Genomic DNA, 13,255 nt, shown 5'->3' on the forward strand with positions numbered 1-13,255 from the left:
GTGTCTGTGAATTGGCAACAATCAGGTATGAAGCTGTAACAGCGGCCTCATGTAAACAGGTCAAACATGGGTTAAACATGGGTTTTGGGGGCGGCAGTAGCTCAGTCCATAGGGACTTGGGTTGGGAACCGGAGGGTCGCCTGTTCAAGTCCCCATCCGGACCAAAAATGTGGAGCGTGGACTGGTAGCTGGAGAGGTGCCAGTTCACCTCCTGGGCACTGCCGAGGTGCCCCTGAGCAAGGCACCGAACCCCCCAACTGCTCGGAGCGCCTGTCATGGGCAGCCCACTCTGACATCTCTCCATTTAGTGCATGTATAGGTCCAGTTTGTGCATGTGTGTGTTCGGACCTGTGTGTAATTGACAACAGAGTGTAAAATTGAATTTCCCCTTGGGGATTAATAAAGTATATAAAATTAAAATTAAATTAAAAAAAAACATGTGATCACATATCCTGCCTCAAACACTGGGTTTGTGTGTGTGAAAATGATATAAATAAACCTGTGTTTTGCTTCACCTCTCATGGCTATCACCAGCTGGTAATGGACCACTCTGTTAAGGGTGTAAGAGAGGGCCATTAAAACCAGCACATAGCAGTTCGCCTGGGCAACAGTCTCAGCTAGGAGCTATTTATTTGTATGGGTCTATTTGTTGTTCCATCCCCTGAAGGACTCTACAGACTGCTGCTGCTGCATGATGGTGGAGTAGGACCTATTTTTCCTCATTGTCTCATTCTGAGGTCTCTTTACATTGTCAAGGATGAAATCACTTGGGTACCTGTCATAGGTTAATGGAGGGATGTTAACACTGATGTCATATGACGTCAGACTGCTGTGCTGCTGGGGAGAGGCATATGTCTGAAGATGGTTTTCATACAATTTTTGTGGGAAATTCATCATGAAATATAGTAAAAATAGTTAGAAATTGAACTCTGGTGTCTTTTAGAGAACCCTTGTTTCCCGTAGGACAAGATGACTTGTTTTAGCACTCTGTACCATACAGTATGAAAGCCCCCCCCTCTCTATCCCATCATCTCCCTATCATAACTCCTTCCTTTTTATTTTCTCTGCAATATACTCTCATCATCTTTATGCCTCTCCATTCCTGTTATGCTATCACTCTTGCGAAATAGCAGCAGGGCTTCGTGTCTTTTTCACTTGCACTCACAACCAGTTGCTTGTAATCAGAATGTAATTACATTTCAGCCCGGCACAAATGGCGAAAATTTAAATGTAGCTCTGCTCTGCATGGCCCGTACTCAAGTGATCAAACACCTCTCTTATTTCATAAGCCATCTCTTTTCTCTCATAATTCACTTTGTCGTAATGGTGTTCGTGTCTGTGTTTAACTTCAAGCTGCTGGGGACGGGGATAATAGATGAATATTAGAAAATATAATTACGTGGGTCCACAGAGGTAAAATAAGTAAAGAGCTGTATGCTTTTTATTGATTTCAAAGAATGGAAAATGTTTTTTCATGATGGGACTTATTATGCTTTTCCTTCTATTCTGTCATCTATATGATATTACAATGTCAGATGTTCATATTAAACATGGCTGAAGTTTTAGATATATGTATGTTAATGTAAATGTATGTAAAAGTAATCCCTGTGTGCACAGTCTTCAGGCTGCAGACCGCCCTGAATACTGTTTTCAGCAATTTTCTTCTGCATGCAGCTTGTGACTTTAAATACTCCAGGCATGTTGCTGCAAGTGTTACATACATTACGTACACTGCTACTAGGGGTGTAAATTGCTAGTTTCATCACGATATTATAATGATTCTTTGGACAACAATACGATATTTGCCGATATGACAAAGTTTGCCACGATACGATTTCGATTTGATTCGGAGGCCTGCGATCGATATGAGCCAATATCATATGCCACAATCTGTTATAGAAGAAGCTGCCACCCCTTCCTTTCATACTTTTGGCCATAAATGATAAAAACGACACATAAATAATGTAAATGATTGTAACCGCTTAAGTGCAGTAAAGTTTACTCCACTAACACACATAAAAGGGCACATATGATCAGTTAGCCCTCAGGGTTTTCTTTTTATCTTAACCCAAACTATGATCTGTTTCATAGAACTTGAAGGCGAACTTCTCCCAATAGGCATAAAACATGGATTAAAAGCAACCTCATTTAACAAAAGTATTAAGTTTGGCACAATGATAACTGTCATCGTTCATAGACAAAACAGTTATTTATTGCTATTCACTTAATATTACCTTAAGCATTTTTATATTGCATAAATTAGCCGTAGTGGCTAGCGGACTACTCCTCTATTTATACTTATTACTGTTGGTTTAAGTCATTGCATCTCCCGACAGAACAGCGCAATTGAATTTCAGCCTGCATGCACTTTTTTGAGCCCAGTATTGTTGAACCAGACCAGCTAATGTCACTGTGTTGCTTCAAGAACTTGCTCAAGATGTTCGGTATAACAGCATTGTTTACATACGACACGTGCTCTGTCTATTGACCCGTAATTCCTACAAAATCGAAAATATTTCCACACTGCTGATTTATTCCCAGGCAAATAGCGTTATCATCATCATCTTTCTCTTGGCTACTTACCATCTGCCTGCTGCTGTTTGACAGTGACACAGAATTTCAAAATAAAGTAACCTAAAGATGATGATACGGATCGATGTTTTCAGTTTGCATCGATGATATTGCATCATTGATCACTGAATGGATAAATTGTTCCAGATGGATGGATTGTTACAGCCCTAACTGCTACATGTAGCTACATGCTAACGTCAAGGAAACATACAATAGGGATTTCAAAATGAAGGCGTAACCTAAAGATGAGGAGATGGATTGATTTTTTTTCACTTTGCATTGATGATATTGAATCATTGATCGTTGAATCGATATATCGTTCAGATCAATGGATCGTTACAGCCCTAACTGCAACATGTAGCTACATGCTAACGTCATGGAGACATATAATTGCGGTTTTTAAATGAAGGTGTAACCTAAAGATTATGATATGTTTTGATGTTTTCAGTTTGCATCGATGATATTGCATCGTTGATCATTGAATGGATATATCGTTCCAGATGGATGAATTGTCACAGCCCTAACTGCTACATGTAGCTACATGCTAAAGTCAAGGAAACATATAATCGTGGTTTCCAAATAAAGCCGTTACCTAAAGATGATACGGATTGATGTTTTCAGCTTGCATTGATGATATTGCATCGTTCATCATTGAATTGATAAATCGTTCCAGGTGGATCTATATTGTTCCAGATCGGCTACATGTAGCTACATGCTAACATCACTGAAACATCTAATCTTGGTTGTCGATGTTGTTAATTTCTCCACGATTTTGGTTCATGTTCTTGATTTAACTTGTCTGGTTGTGAAGATTTTGGTTTAGAAGCTTTTATTGGTGGTTTTCACGGTATGAAGGGCGGCTACACTCCATTACAGTCATTTTCTGGCTGCAGTGATGCAGCAGATAAACACAAGAATGACCAATCACAGCAGACTGGGCTCTTTTGGTAGGGAGGCTTGAAGAGACAGGTGCTAAACTGGAGCGTTTCAGACAGAGGGTGAATACAGATGTTCCAGCACAGACAGTATGAGGAAAATAAAGTGTTTTGAACATTTAAGCATGTAAACATCTCCTAGATGAAACCCAAAATAGAAATATGAACCTGAAAATGAGCGTAATAGGATCCCATTAAGGGCGTTAATGATTGTAGTTTTAGTATAAAAACATTATATGAGAAGCATAGTGGTCTTGCAGCGTTGTTCCCAGTGAGATTCACTGCACAGAAAGGCAGCCATGTAACTGTACTGTACTGTGGGTACAAATCAGTCTGTTTCTGGTTAAACCATCATGGTGGTGGTTCGCTTAGAGTCGAGCAGGGAGAGATAAAGCACATGCTTGGACACACACAGCTTGACTCATTCACTGCACACACACTGTGCCTTAAAACCTGTAGTCTCAGCTAGCAGTCACACACTCACACCCCCTCACACATACCTACGCATGCATACACACTCTGAGGGCAGTCTTAACAGGTGCAGACATGCGGAAAGGAAGAGATGTGGCTGCAGTAAGATACATAACATACACACAGATACATGTACATATAAGGAGCAGGCACTTGGAAATAACAGAAGCGATGTGAAAGAAACACACTGAGCCAGCCAATCACATGCATCCACACATATGGAGCTACAGATACTGTAAATATATGTATGGGAAGGAGGAGAGCCTCCTCTTTAATTAGCTGCATTGCAAACATTCCTTCAGCAGCAGGTTTTTTTTTTCCCCTCAGATTTTCTTCCCTGGATGTTCCTGCTCGGGAGCGTTGCCGGGCTTACACTGGCACGCTTTGGCTTGCTCATCCCAGTGCAAATGTGTGTGTGTGTGTGTGTGTGTGTGTGTGTGTGTAATAGAGTGAGATAGATAGAGACACAGAGCAGGAGGAGGGGTGGCAAACAGGCTATTCTGTGGCTCAGTCACATGGGCGTCCACGAGACGCACAGAGAGCAGAGAGGCTGGCTATCAATTCAGCTGCAGACACAAGAGTCAAGCTGTGAAGATGCCACCCCACTCCAGAGTGACACTGGGCTATAAAGGTTAGCTATGAGAGCCTCAGCTGGTGAGGGAGATGGATCCATTTTATACTGGTTAGATGTCGCAGCCTCCAAAGATTACAGCGATGTTTCTTCTCCTGTCATCCTTATTTAGCTTCCTGTGAATCTTTGACTCCTTTTAAAGCAGACATTTTGATATGTCAGAGCAGACGAAGCACACGTGCAACTAATAACACAAATATTTGTTGTAAATCATTCAGCTATATCAGTTCCACGGTCCAGCACTGGGTTGCACCAGCTTACATGAGTTCAAACATAGCATTGTTTAAACGTAACGGCAAAATTTTTCCAAGGTTGCACCAGCTGAAATCGTTCCAACGTAGGCATAAGTTACAACTTAAATCTTACCGAGCCTTTAATGGGTATAAAGTCCTCCATAAAATAGGAGTTGTCATGGTGCATTGTTTTACAAGGTGGGATAACTTGGAGGATGAGGAGGAGCAGATTATACCGTCTCTTCTGTGTCGCCAGCGGACTGTCCCTGATAGATTACACCAGTTGGACATTTATGATGACTTTGATATATATACTCGCACTTTCCTTTTTTCACGAGTGGAGATACAGAAGATTACCAACCTGCTGGCAGTAGACTTGAAACATGACACAGACAGAAACGGGGCCCTCAGTCCTTACCTGTGGCATTGTGCATGCTGGATCACTGGAGTAGCTTATCGGGGCACCTAATGAACAGAGTCAATATGGATTTTATTAATTAGTATTGAATGAATTAAATAAAGCATTTTGTGCGGCCCCTGAACGTGACATGAAATGCATTCATTATAGTGTAATCATTCGCGGTCCATTTCAATACTTATACTTTCAATACACTTGAGTCTTTGAGCAGAAAATCTCGCACACTGCTCCTGCTCAGCTTCACAGTTCATCAGTAACACTTACGTTTAGGTCCTCCAGGACCTTCGTCGAGAGTGTTAAACACCCTTATTTCTTAGATTGAGCTTAAATAGAAACTGCTCCACCCATTTAACAGGTGAGCACAGGTGTGGGGGAATTAATCAGCTTTGGGCGTGTCTCCCAGTAGTTGACAACAGCCTGTGCACTGTATGTCACATATCCCACAAATGAAAGAAGAAGAGAACAAAAACATAGGAAACACCTAGAAAACTCAAGCACCTTACACTATGAAGGCTATTTACAAGATTATTTACCAAAAATGTCTATTATGAATGAACACATCGGCCTTGCAGCTTTCATAAATCATTCAAAATATTTCCTCGTTCTTTTGTTTGCGAGATTTTCTGTTCAAAGACTCAAGTGATGTTTTCCAACGCACCTGCATCTGAGACAGTTGGATGTGTGAATACCTTTCTTCAGACTTTCAATACACTTAAAATGTACATTTAATACACTATTAGGAGACTGCATCAAGCTGCGCTCCCCTAACAAGAGTCCGACAGGTTAGGGATAACACCTTGTAGAAAGCTACTGGTTGCATAGCAACTCATGGCACCTCTTGGGCCTGTCCCAATACCCACACTTCCTCTAGAAATACCCACTTGCACTTGGTTGTGTGCGTTCACGTTTAGGCTAGTGGTGTCCCAAAACAGAGTTGAGGTAGTGGAAGTGGTTTCCAACACTTGAAATCCGCCCTAGATTCCAAGGGAGCCCCGACCCACACTTACCACGAAGTGGAAGATGAAGTCAGCAACTTCTGCAAGTTTTGGAAAATAATTTGTTACTGTACGATCGGAATGTATGCTATACAAACAACAAATCGACCCGAACAAAATCAATCAGAACTAGAAGACGTCGTAGGCGTGACGTATGCCTGCACGTCAGCCACGCCGAGTTGCATGAAGTGGTGTCCCATTTCTCAGGGAAAGATCTCTACCCTAATATTTCTCACTTCCCTCATCAAGGGTTATCTCACAAACAAGGGCACTCAATGCCAACTGGAAGATTTAAGGGGTAGAAATGGGACAGGCCCATCATCAGTGCTAGTGCTGTTAGCTAAAGTTAACAATTTCAGGGGTCAACTCACAACTGTGCTTTTTCTGCGTGGCTAAATTGGCTCTCAGGAAACCTTTGAGAACTCCTGCTTAGAGTTAAATGAAGTATGACTGACTGTGTATGTTACTAAGTCTCTGTAGACGCATTACTATTCTGCCATGCACATGCTTACACACAGAAATACACTTGCTCATACAGTGAGCTGTCAGAAGCAGCAAAGCACCCATTTTGAACCAGTCAAAGCCAGCTGACCCTGTGCTAAAACATGGTTCTCTCAACCTAACAAACAACCTTAATGTCTCAGTGAGTAGCCATTCAAAACGTAGGACCTCGGGTGACATGTTTTGCATGAAGTAATGACATTTCTTTGGTATATATTTGAAATTAATCTTGTAATCTTGATAGTTTTTCACCCGGATTCCCCACAGCTACACCTGCTCAGATCCTCTCTTTTGTTCTACAGGGGGAAGAGGCCTTTTTCACAGGAGACACTTTGACATATCAGAGTAGGAACAGCACAGTAAATTATAGTGTAAATGATAACATGAGTGATGGCCGCTTTGGTTTCAGGGTCCTGGTCTTGTGCATGCAAGCTCACTGTCATGGGACACATGAAAAGAACAGAGACATCATCATGTAGCCTAATCCGTAACATCTGTGCCTTTCCTACAATTACAAGAAATAATGTCTGCTGTGAAAAAAAGCCTATTACACACTTATTAAGTCTAATGCATGGCAGCATTGAGATATAAAAGTAAATCCATCTAATTAATATCAAAACTATTCCAACATCATCAACAATAATACTTCTGTTAAGAAGAAGTGACACAAAATGGAAAGCAAACACAATAAAACTTGCGTCCCGTCACACTGTCTGCCTAATTAGGAATATTTTATCTAATCGCTGATATTTGTATCCTCATTTATTTATTCACAGCAGTCAGACTGTTGTAAACATATCTGCAGCTTCTCTATAAATTCCACCATCTGGGCGGCTGAGTGTGATATTGGATGTGAAGATAACAGAGAGGGAATTAATCTGCCTCACTCTCGTACCGTCTGAAGCCCTGTTTCCTCCTCTCTCTCTCTGTCTCTTTCCACTCTTTCATTTGCTCATTTTGTGCTCTCTCTCTCTGCATCCTTCCTGGGCATTGTCTCCATTTTTATGCTGATCGTCTATAATTATGCATCTATTTCAGGCCCTCCTGGTAAAAACAGTCCTCTGATTGCATTTCTCTGCCGCCTCCATCCTGTTATTAGACTAAAAATGATCACATAACACATGTAAGGCTGCTGTACTTTTGAGATTTGTTAGATTGCCATCTGTAATGTATGCTACGTAATTTGTAATTTGTTTGTCTCCTGATGAAACACATGTCAGCCTGATAATATTAGGCTCAAACAGTGAGAGCATGTAGATTACTACCACTACAACAAACTCATAGAAGTCACATGTTTTATACTTCCTGTGAATTTGTATTTTTATACTATTAACTTGAAAAGCAGACATAGTCATGTGTTGCGGCTGTTCCAACTTGACCACATAGATGCGAGTGACGGCTGGTTTTATGCAGAAACATTAGACGCTGCGTTTGGGTGACCCGAGAAGCTCAGGAGGACAGGATTTGATCCAGCTTGGCCAACTGAGAAAACGACTGCGGTCAAGCAAGCTGTCACTCACATCTCTGTGGTCAAACCAGCAGACAATAAAGTTGGAGACGGACACAGGCAGAGCAGGGCAAAGTCTCTGCGACAGCTAAATAGGTGTTTTCCCCCAGTGTTGGCAGCCCTTCTAGTGTGTGTGGAGGAGCTCAGGGTTTCCCATACATTGATTTAGTTGTGGCAGCCTTCAACGATATCGGAAGAGCACCACACAGCTCTTGAGTGTAGCACAACAGCGGCTGGGGCTCAGAGGGGTTGTCAACTAATTGGAAGATGAGCGGTTCAATCCAGGACTCCTCTAGTCTGCATGTTGAAGTATCCTTGGGCAAGATACTGAACCCCAAAATGCTCCGACTGGCTGTTCCATCAGTGTGTGGGAGCATGAGAATGGTTACTGAGTAGCAGGTTGCACCATGTATGGGAGCCTCGGCCACCAGTGTGTGAATGTGTGTGTGAATGGGTGAATGTGACATGTAGTGTAAAGGTGCTTTGAGTGGTCAGGCTACTAGAAAGACGCTACACAAGTACAGTCCATTTACCATTTTTTACCAGAACGTACTCTGGGCGCAGAAGGAGCAGCAGAACGGCAGGCGCAGTGAAAGTGAAACTTAACATTTTGTTAATTCATGTAGAAATAAAACGTTGTAATTCATAGAATAACATTGCTCTCATTTGAGTGTTGTTCATCGTTTTTCCAGACTAGTTAAAAAAAAAACCCCAGCTGCAGTCCCATGAAAACTGTGCACCCTGTGGTCTAGCGCTGGGTCTAAAGACTAACTCACCTCTGCAGCAGCTGCTCTTCTAATCTATTCCATTGATCAGCTCTGGTCGATCAGACCACAGACTGCACAAGTGATTAATTCTCCATCTCGTGACCCAGATGCATCCCTGTAACATAACCAAAGCAAACACAAGCCGGAATCTGTCGAACATTGAATCTGACGATGACTTCTTCAGCCACGGGTCTGTGAAGCCTGCCGTTCAGATCCAGCAATGTGGAGGTGATGGAGGAGGTCCACAAGTACATCAAAGAAACAGGGCAGAGTCTAGAGTGCCTTCAGGATTTCCCTAGAATGAAGCAACTTTTCCTAAGACACAACACCCCCCCTGTCCAGCCTCTCTTCAGCCCGAAAGGCAACCGGGTCACCTCACAGAGAAACTTTCTGACTGACGACTACTTAGAACGCATTCAGCTTTTGGGATTCAACAGAAATGTGTGCACATTGGTCACCAAGTGAATGCATTGCCAGTGACCTCTTTCTCGCAGCCTTTTAATTGATACAGAATCAAACCATCTTGTGCTAAAATCATTGCTGCTGCTGAGTGGACAACAAATCTCATGAAGACTTCTGCCTGTGCTGCGTTTAGGGACCCTCAAAAACCTTCAAAGTTGGAGAGGGGACACAGAAAGATCACACAGATTCTAACTCTGTGGGAAACACAGGAGCTGAGCCCCGCCCTCAGTGAATCACCCACACAGAGAGCAGAGGACAGAAGCATCGTGCCTGTAAATGACACCAAAAGTAGCAACATAGTTTTTTTTGTTCATACGACTAGGGCGCTGTGAAAAAAGCGTATCCACATTTTGTCAAATTAATACTCTGTGTTTTACAGTTGATTCTATTTTCCCTATCTAATCCGATCTAAGCCATTCTGTCTGTTTTCTGCATTGTAGAAATCAGAGGGCCTGACACCCCTAGAGCCATTAGCATGGCTGAAAATGCATTAAACCTCATGTACAGTACACAGGGCTTTACAAAGGTCTTGGTCCCCTTGTTGCTGACGCTCCTGTCTCCTGCACTTCCTCCAGCTGACAGGGCCCTACTTGTGTTTGACACTGTTATTACATAATGTTGGACCGCCGTGTCCACCCTTTGGCATTCATCTTTGTCACGGAGAAAACTAATGATGCTGAGTAATGGAGCCTCCCCGTCTCAGAGCAACTAACACACTCATCTCTGTCTGTCTCCTCTTTCTGTCTCTCTCTCTCTCTCTCTCAGATGCTGCTGCTAGGAAAGCCTTCATCACAGAGGTGAGCCACCATCTGTCCCTGTGATCATCTGCTCCGTAACACTTCTCTTTTTAGTTCCTTTTTTGATCCTCTACATCAGTAACACCTAGTTCTTTGGTTTTAGCCACGCGCTAATTAAACCATTACCCCACAAAGGATTGATCTGAGCGATTCATATTTGGGTCAATTAATATTTGCTGTGTGTTTTTTTTGGCGCGTTGGTGCATGAGGACTGGCACAAACCTTCAGTACAGACTACCAGAAAATATTTAAATATTGCTGTAGTGTTCTTTGTCTTTGCTAGACAATTTGGCTCACGTTATTTTAATCCTCCTAATTTAGTAAATCCCGTCCATCTGGCGTACTGAACGTTAAAGCAAACATTAGAAGTATTGCACAGTTTGTTAGCTCTAAATCTGCTGAGGATATTTAACTCTACTTTAAAACCAAAAAGCTTATTGAACATCACTTACAACAGCACCGGATATATTTACGTTGGCTGTCCAGCTATGAGATCTAAAACATCCACTGTACGTAGCTGCTGCCATTAAAGCAGTTTCTAAATCAGATTAGCTTACAAAGCGTGCTATCAGACCTCATGCTATGCACAGTTTGAGTGGGATCGATAAAGTTCCACTAATTAAAGATCCTCAGAACAGAGGAGTTTGCATGTTAGTTCAAAATGAAAACCTGCTCTCTTCAATGAGTCAGTTTATAACATCAAAGCTTGAAATGGCTCTCATGCATTGATACTGTGCCACTCCCCCGTCTTTAATGTTTAAATAATCAATGTTAATGAACAGGTGCAAATCCTGTCCCCCATAATACCAGTCTCTCCCTCTTTGTCTCGCCAGATGCCCTCATCCTCAGGCCAGCCTGGTCAGGGAAAGAAGATTGGCCACAGAGGGGTGGATGCATCAGGGGAAACTACTTACAAGAAGGTACTGTGGACAGCACATGCCTGGGCCGTGATGTGTTGACTGGTTTGCATTTTTTAAGCATTAAATGGTGATAAATGTATTTTAAAATGCTCCACGTCAGAATAGAACTGTTCTCTGGCTGTGGGGGTTAAAGACAGCGAAGGTTTTTCCTTCACCACACCCTCCCCTCTCTCCGCAGACCACATCCTCAGCCTTGAAAGGTGCCATCCAGCTGGGCATCGGTTACACAGTGGGCAACCTGAGCTCCAAGCCTGAGAGAGATGTGTTGATGCAGGACTTCTATGTGGTGGAGAGCATCTTCTTCCCCAGGTCTCTACTGCAACCACACACAAAAACTCCTTTGTATACATGCAGTATGTTTCCTACGACAGCATATTAGGCCATTGTAGATTAAAAATAATATTATCACAGAGCCGGAGGAGAGGGGGAATATTCCGAGAAAAAACTCAGAATTTCTCAGATTTCAGAAGTCTTTGAGCACACTGAGTCTGCACACAAGTCCACATAAGGAAGAAATTGTGGTGGGTGAATCTGTCAATCACTGGACTTTCACTCAGGAGACCATGGTTTGTGTCCTACATGAGTTAAAGTTGGGTATTTATTTTTAGTTGACTTATTATTTTCAGTTTTTACAGTGTATAAAGCTGCTGAATGCACAATGTGAAGATAAACTTCAGCAGAATGGCTGAACAAGCCCGTCCCTGTTTGTGGCATATTTTGACATTGCTATGGCCAGGTAACATCACCTGAGGTTGACACAACTTTCATTTTGGAGCTATTTTTGAGCCTTAATGGGACGTCAGGATTGGAGGTTCAAGCAACAGTTATTTATTCCCTGTTTACTGGGAGCATCTGAGGTGGGATGAGCTTGAACCAATCTAACAAAGTAAAGTGACAAAAAAAAATTATTTTTTTTCTTTTTTTTTGTTGTAAATTTGTCACTTCAGTTTCAGAGAATTTGTGAGTTTTTTCTCAGAGAATCTCAGAGATTATTCAAGTTTTTTTCTTGTAAATTTGTGAGTTTTTCTTGCAAAATCATGTCTTTATAATCTCAATGAATATTCAAGTTTTTTTCTTGTAAACTTGTGAATTTTTCTCGTAAATTTATGACTTAATAATCTCAGAGTATATTCAAGTTTTTTTCTTGTAAATTTGTGAATTTTTCGTGCAAATTTATGACTTTATAATCTCAGAGAATATTCCATTTTTTTTCTTGTAAATTTGTGATTTTTTTCCCCCGTAAATTTATGTCTTTATAATCTCAGAGAATATTCAAGTTTTTTCTTGCAAATTTTTATTTATTTTTTCTCAAAAATGTATGAATTTTTTATTATCTCAGAGAATATTCAAGTTTTTTCTTGCAAATTTGTTAGTTTTATTCTGAAATTTACCACTTTAATCCCAGGAAATATCCAAGTTGTTTTCTTTTAAATTTAGGATTTTAATATCAGAGTTTTTCCCCTGAATATTACCCCCGCTCCCGGCTTCGCACTAATTTTTTTAATTTTTTAATAATTTTTTTATCTATCATGGCCTTGATATGCAGTCCTGATTCCAGTGCACCCATGAATAATACAATATTAATGCATGTTGTTGATATGTTCTTCTTATTCTCCCTGTTTGATGTTCGCTTGTGAAAAAATATTAATTTAATCACTCTCTTCTAATCTTACGCTCTCTGATATTCTTCTGTGCTTTAGTGAAGGAAGCAACCTCACTCCAGCCCACCATTTCCCAGATTTCCGCTTTAAAACATACGCCCCTGTGGCCTTCCGCTACTTCAGAGAACTGTTTGGCATCAGGCCGGATGACTACCTGGTAAGATTTCACTTTGTCCGTGTCTCTAAATGAATAAAGGTGAATTCTTATCACATGGATGTTAAACGTTCTCCAGGAAATCTTCAGATTATAACTACATGGTATGAAATAAAAGAAAAGGATGCACTGAGCTGGTTAGCTGTGGTGGAAATTGAACTAATCTCAGTAGTAGCGTTCAAAGCAGATAGACATGAACAGGGAGGAAGAGAAAGCAATCAGGACGGGAAAG

At 41.4% G+C, this 13,255-nt stretch overlaps 1 protein-coding gene across 3 annotated transcripts in view; it reads left to right on the plus strand.

The window, feature by feature from the left end:
* Positions 1–13,255, plus strand: part of pip5k1ca (phosphatidylinositol-4-phosphate 5-kinase, type I, gamma a) — a 72,523-nt gene that overhangs the window by 18,178 nt on the left and 41,090 nt on the right. For all 3 annotated transcript variants that reach the window (XM_050054409.1, XM_050054408.1, XM_050054410.1), the window contains exons 2-5: positions 10,257–10,288; positions 11,122–11,208; positions 11,387–11,517; positions 12,909–13,026. In XM_050054409.1, coding sequence (XP_049910366.1) covers positions 10,257–10,288; positions 11,122–11,208; positions 11,387–11,517; positions 12,909–13,026 — 368 coding nt within the window. The remainder of the gene's footprint in view (positions 1–10,256; positions 10,289–11,121; positions 11,209–11,386; positions 11,518–12,908; positions 13,027–13,255) is intronic.

The sequence above is a fragment of the Epinephelus moara genome, chromosome 10 (genome assembly GCF_006386435.1).
Source record: "Epinephelus moara isolate mb chromosome 10, YSFRI_EMoa_1.0, whole genome shotgun sequence".
NCBI classification, from domain to species: Eukaryota; Metazoa; Chordata; class Actinopteri; order Perciformes; family Serranidae; genus Epinephelus; species Epinephelus moara.